The following is a 6813-nucleotide window of genomic DNA, read 5'->3' as shown; positions in this document are numbered from 1 at the left end:
AGGAAGCATCTCTAGAACAAAGTCAAGCAGTGGCTGATGCACATTGACCAGCTCAGAAGATGATGAAGGAAGGGGAAGGGGAAGGGAGGAGGAGGAGGAGGAGGGTGTGTCAGAGAGAAGACGCACACATTGCTGAATGTTGACTGTCACTTTAGCAAGCAAGACACTTTCTGGTGAAGTGGGGGTTGCCAGAGGAAGTTTAGAAAGGCGAGCAAGGATAGGATCAAGAAGGGAAAGGGTGAGGGAGGACTGCCTTTGTTGGGGGGCATGGAGAACCTTGGACTTGAAGTAGGAGTAGAGTTTCCAGACACCATCCAGAAGCAGTGCAGAGTCAGAGAAGGAGTGCATGATATGGTGGGCAAAATGACCCTGCAAACGCAAAGTCATGGTGGTGGGATAGTGAAGCCAAGACTGCAGAACCTTCACCAGAGTGGCAGTGACACAGTCATGCAGAACAGTGCCAGATAAGCTGTTGGATATAGGCAGAGAAAAGTCTGTAGCAGAAAGGAAAGGAATGAAGTCTGTTGCCTTCAGAGAGTTGGAAATGTGCTTATAGCCAGAGAAGTGGTAGTAGATGTGACTGCAGAGTCTGGTAAGCCACTCAGTCTTCCTTTCAGAAGACTGGAAGCCATCAGAAATAGCACTAAGACAGTGCTTAACACAGATAGTGTCAAGCCAATGCCAAGCAATGGCATTAGACATCATAAGTCTCTGATGTGCAAACCTTATCTCCAGCAAGGAGATGGAGGTTTTGAGTGACAACAGAGACATTGCACCCCAGATCTGAGGGATCCATGGTGTTTCACCCTCAGACAGATGGTCAGACTGAGTGCTGGAATCAGGAGGTTGAGCAGTATCTGCATGCTTTCACAAGCCACAGGCAGAATGATTGGGCGAAACAGTTGCTGCTTGCAGAATTTGTGCTGAACAACCGAGTTCACTTTGCAACCAGGCACTCCCCCTTCTTCCTGCGTCAAGGGTACCACCCTGAAATCCAAGTGCGGATCAATCTGATGTCCATGATGCCCACAGCTGCCGATTGGCTTAAAATCCTGAAGGAGATTCATGATGACACGCACATCATGCTGGAACTATCAGCTGAGCGGATGAAGGTGTACTATGATAAGCATGTGCAGGAGGCACTGATCTTTGCACCAGGGGACAAGGTCTGGCTTGATGCTTGGAACCTTGAGCTGAAACAGCCAAGCAAAAAGCTTAGTCCCAAGCACCTCAGACCATATGCCATGCGGCAAAAGCTCAGAGACTTAGATTATAAGCTGGTTCTACCGAAATTAGTGTCTGTGCACCTGGTGTTTCATGTCTCCCTGCTGAGCAAGTACACACATAGCAATATCCCGGGCCGGGAGCTGGAGGAGTCGCCTGCCATTGAGGTTGAGGGCAACGAGGAATATGAGGTTGAGCGGATCAAAGATTTGAGAATCTTCCAGCATCAGCTGCTGTACCTCGTCAAGTGGAAGGGTTATGATGACTCGCATACGTCATGGGAACCAGCGTGCAATGTTGCAAATGCACCGGCCCTCATAGCTGACTTCCACTGGAAGAATCCAAACACCCCTCGCTGCCTCAATACCCCTGTATTTGGTGGTCTTAACTTTCAGTCAATGCCTTCACCACTGACTGAAGCATGCTGCTGCTCTGGGTGGAAGATGGGCAAGGGTGTCTCGCATGAGGTCATGCGCTGTTGGAGGGGGGTAATGTCACGAGTTGGCATGGTGTCTAGCCAATTTTTAATTTTTTCCTTTCTGCAGGCTTGAACCCATGACCTCTGTACTATACGCTCAAAAGGACAAGCCTCGCTGGCACATCACATTTTCCTATTATGATTCCTGAGTTTATGAAGGAAGTGTTCTATGGCGAGGGTCACTGTAACAAAAAGTTGGTGCATCTAAGTGTGGGAACTTAAAACCAATACAAAGTTGTATTGAAAATAGCCCTTAAATTGGGATTAGGGCTATGTTTTAGTAACAATCACTTTAATGAAACTTCAAACTCAGCCGGCACGACTTGACCAAATAGTCCAACATAAGATCATCTTATCAGCTGTTTTATCTTATCTACCTTTAGCACATTTGATTCAATGATCATAGTAGTGCTTGAAGACCAGCTTTTATCTCACGGATATGAAATTAAATACACTGTGCATGTTTAGTTTTAAAAGTCATAATATGACTGTAAGATTAACAAAACTACTAGTATCAAACAAAAATACATACATTTTGATCTTTACATACTTGTTAACAAGTTACACAATAAGATACAGTGTGATGTCTATTAACATAGTTGTGTAAGCAGGAGTAGTCAACAGTTTTCTTTGGATGTGTAATAGTTATGTTATAATACTGACTTATTCCAAGTGAAATAAGTAAGATTTTGGGCTTACTAGGATGTCTCTGGTTGTATTTACATGTTATTGGCTAATGAAGACAGAATAGTCAGATTCATCCTTCACTATGATTGACATACAAGTAAGATTGACCCAGTCTACAAGAACTGAATATTACTCTTCAACCCAACAATTTGAACAAAACTATTTTATCACACTTCAAACAATGATACAAATATTAGCTGCAATTATATGAGATTATAAAGCCTTCTGTGCAAGTGTAGTATTACATTTTGGATGTTTATTCTATCATATAAAGCTATCACAAGCATGATAATCGATGAAAAACAAGCAAAAGACAAGACTGATTTAGTTAATCTTGGAGAAGCAGTACTGGCCGCAAAACTGCTTAGTCATGACTTACCATAATTGGAAACAGGTCGAAATGACTGAATGTTATTTGTGAACTAAGAATATGTATTTTAACATGCTTATAATGAAGTTGATTAGCTTAAACTAACAAATGGATGAATCACAAACAAAGACACACAAATGACATTTGCAGCCCACAGAAAGTGGTTTTCTGCGGACTTCGAACGTCATCGGGCGCTTATTACGTAAGCAAGGCCCGCACAAAGACTATATTTTGTTTATACTAGGGATTGAACCCAAGACCTTGGTGGCAAAAGGCATAAAAGTAATAGGTAACCACTATACCATTGACATAATCCTTATCATGCTCAGTAAAGCATGTTACCTTAGCCTTCTCAAACATCAACATTTACCTCAAGTGTGCCTTCTGCCTTTGTAATTATAGCAAAATACATATAAACTTTATTAGTTTTTTATTTTCCTGTTTCAATTGACAACACTTACAAATATATATATGCTTTTATACTTTCATGAAATATATTTGACCCTAGTTTTCATCTAAATGCAAACACTAATGCTACAAACAAACAAAGGTAAATTTTGCAATAAAACAACAGCTTATACTTCACATGCACAACAGAAGTTTTCACACAAAATATCAATCAGCTGTTTATAATCTTAAATATTGCTATATAAATTGTGAGAGTCAAAACAGCATTTTTATGGTTCACAGAATGTAATATTTGTATTGCAATTGGTGTTGATTTGATAAAAGTACACAAAGCATGAATGACAAGTTAGTCATAAGCCAGTAAGTAGCATGCCTGTATATATTGTAAATAACAATTTTGGCAGAGTCAAGTGTGAAAAAATGATACCATATAAGTAACCAGTGTAGTGCTCACAATACAAATACATTTGTATTTACAAGAAACTGATAGTAAAAAAATTATTTGCATTGTATATACAATGTTCATATAACAGTCTTAATTGTTACATTGTTTCCCTGTGTCCGCTATTCCAGTATTAAAGTAGGGTTTTCTTGATTGCAAATATGGACATATGAATACTGCTGTATTGGTGTGTTTGTCTATTTAATATAAGCATGCAGTGTTAAGGTGGCCTATAAAGCACAAGGTGCTGGTGTGCCTTTGTGAAGTGTCTCTGCTTTGGACCCTATGTAGCAGAAGGTCTCCTGACATGGTGGCTGCACCATATTAGGAAACCTGGCATTGTTGTGATTTAGGGTCAAGCAATAAAGAACAAACAAAATACAAAAGCTGGGGGTATTCAACAAATCTTACTGGAACAATGGTAAGCAAGGCTTAAACCTGGGGCTAGGGACAATTTAGTTAGTGGAAACCAGGATGTATGTACAGGGGTTTACTAATTTAAAAATAAAAGGTCAAAACTGAGGTTTTTTGAACAGCAAAGGTAGATATGTATACATACAAAGAGCTCAGGGCTGACTGTGTGCACTGGTTTGCATGTGGTATTGCTGTGTTATAGCCACTGAGGTAGTAGCCCAGTGAGTCAGAGCTGTATAAGTAGTGCTCATGCTATTCACATAGCCATCAAACCTAATTGACTAAGGCAGTATGACCTGTCATGTCAAGTGCTACCTTACACAGCAAGGTCACATATTCACAGGTCCAAACCAGGAAAAAGAAAACAATAGTCCGTGATACCCATGTCAAAGCACAATCCCATGTGCCATGTCTTGCCATGTTGCAGTTGACCCCAAACCTACTATCTTGGGATTGAACTGTGCATTTTGCTGTTCGGTGGTCTTTTCCGCAGGTCCTGCACATGTTGTTTTTACTAGAGAAGTCAGCCGCAAGGTGATTTGAGCCTATCTTGTGGTAGTGCCGGGGTTCCAGGAGCAGTTTGCGTGCCCATACCCGCTTCCCTTCCATTATGAGGCCCTTGCAGATGATCATGTTGGCATTGTCGGGTGAGCAGAGCAACATGAGCAAGTGTGCGACTGCTTGAAAAGTGTAACACTTCACTCATCCTGGCCCTAGTATATACTGTATTTGATCCCTATATTCTAGAGAAGTCTACAGGAGTGCATACATGGAGGCATAGAGTAAATATTAACTGCCCGTTCAAGGGCGTGAATTGCCACAAAACCAATCCCCAATGTAAATAATGACAAACCCATCAGATCCTGGTATTAGATTAGATCGACTTATTACAAAAAGGGCAGCACCAATTTTCTGGTTTAAGCCATCATGTTGTTTGTATAGCTCGTTGTGGAAGTGCTGCCTCAGTTTTGACTTTGCGGACCCCATGCTCATTGGTAGGATCAAAATTAGTATAAACAAATTCAACAATGATTGGGTACTTGTTGTTTTTGGCAACACTGTTCCCGTTGTCATAAAAGGAAATGAAATGGTGCATGACGTCAGTTTTGTGCAGCCAGCTTGTGGCTTTGAAAGAGTTCATTTTGAACATCACACCACCATTTTTCAGTCATCATGCACTTCAGAAGATGACACCACCCTTTGGTGCATTTGCGCCCTCATCCCCCATATGCTTCAGAGCGATGCTCACCTTCATGATGAGCTTCCATTTGCTCAGGTTAGGGCTTCCATCTCTGGTCACCTTAAGGTCACAATCAATGAGCACTTGACAATGTTGTGCATCTCCTTGTGCTACCACTTGTGTGTGTGCAGCTGGGACATTGCGACTAGCTGTAGCAGCATATGTGAGCAGTATCCTGACTGCTGCTGTAATGCCTCTGGAGCCTGCTGACCAGGGCTGTGATGCACTCCTTATGGGCTGTGTGCTCATTGTATCTCCGTCAGAGCTATTCTCAAGGCTTCCACTAGCTCTGCCACCCCTTTCTCTATCTCTCCTTGAACATTCTTTTGATACTGTTTGAGGTCACACACCTGTTCCTTTGCCCAGTTAACACAGCCATCTAGCTCAGTTTGTAGTTTCTCAAGCTTGTCAACACCTTCATCAAGAATGTTGTATGCTACCATGGTCTTGTGGCAGACCTGGTTCACCACCTCAGAGGTGATGTGGTCCATGTCGATAGTGTCAATGACCCTTGAGAAAGCAACAAGACATTCCAAGGTGACAGCACCAGGGGCAGCTGTGCATGCAAGATGTAACAGGCCATCGCGTATTGTTAGCAAACTCAGCAATTGCCCTCCCAGAATCAGCTCCTTGGACTTGAGTAATTCTAGAGCCCAGTTAGTGTTGTTTATCTTCTTTATTGCTGTGCTGTACATGACATCACTATTGCCCGATGTTGGTGTGCTATTTTGCATTGCTCATCGCATTTGCAAGCCTTCCAGTGCTGGCTTTCTGCCAGTCAAAGCCATAGGTCATATTACTGTTGTTTCTGGTATAATACATAATGTAGGACTAGGGTGTATGTGAATCACATGTCTGCTTATCCCGCTCCTATGGGTGCAAACTGTGGGAATTTCGCTGAAGATGGTAGTCTAAAGCAAGAAGGAGCCCCATCAGTTGTTCCTGTTAGGAGGTAGACCACTAAATCTTCTCTTCATGTAAGGTTGATGTTTGCTACTCAATGTTGTCACAATGTGCTCTGCCACAGTCCCCTGGTCGGCCTAGGACGATCCCCTGGTGGCGGGAGCCACAACACCATGTGACCACATGGTTGTATCAGTTGCGGAGCATTCGGACTGGAGCAGAGCTCCGGCCACACTTCTTTTGTTGCATTGTTCCTGTGGCCAAGTGGCCCTTGTTCTCCATTTGGATTCTATTGTTCTTTTACCTATTGTTCTGCCGTGGGAATGCTTTCCCCTGCTCATGTATATAAAGAGCCCTGTAGCGACCCTTTAATACACACTTCTGTGACCCACTTCGACTTCAGCCCCACTTGTGGCATTCAGTCCCTCAGTGCTAGTCCTGTGCAACTGCTCCCTGCATCGCCTCTTGATAGGTTATGAGCCCCGCGCTCTAGCAGTCAACTACACACACTACTAGCGCGCCACAGAGTCAATCACTTCAATTTTCGGACCACTCCTTGTCCCAATACTCTCACATCTTTCCCTCTTGCCACAATCTGCGCTTTCACTCTCTGCCACTCTGCTTGTGCCACAAATGTCGAACCACTC

The 6813-nt window shown here is 42.9% G+C and overlaps 1 protein-coding gene across 1 annotated transcript; it reads right to left on the bottom strand.

The window, feature by feature from the left end:
* Positions 1-5508: 5508 nt before the first annotated feature.
* On the bottom strand, positions 5509-5997 carry POSPLADRAFT_1142788 (hypothetical protein; the record flags this gene model as incomplete). The annotated part of the gene is made up of 1 exon (XM_024485471.1): positions 5509-5997. One exon carries the CDS (start codon positions 5995-5997, stop codon positions 5509-5511), a length of 489 nt encoding a protein of 162 aa, XP_024339226.1.
* Between the last annotated feature and the right edge of the window lie 816 nt (positions 5998-6813).

Source organism: Postia placenta (genome assembly GCF_002117355.1).
Source record: "Postia placenta MAD-698-R-SB12 unplaced genomic scaffold POSPLAscaffold_7, whole genome shotgun sequence".
NCBI classification, from domain to species: Eukaryota; Fungi; Basidiomycota; class Agaricomycetes; order Polyporales; family Adustoporiaceae; genus Rhodonia; species Rhodonia placenta.
This window is presented reverse-complemented; position numbering and strand designations above follow the sequence as displayed.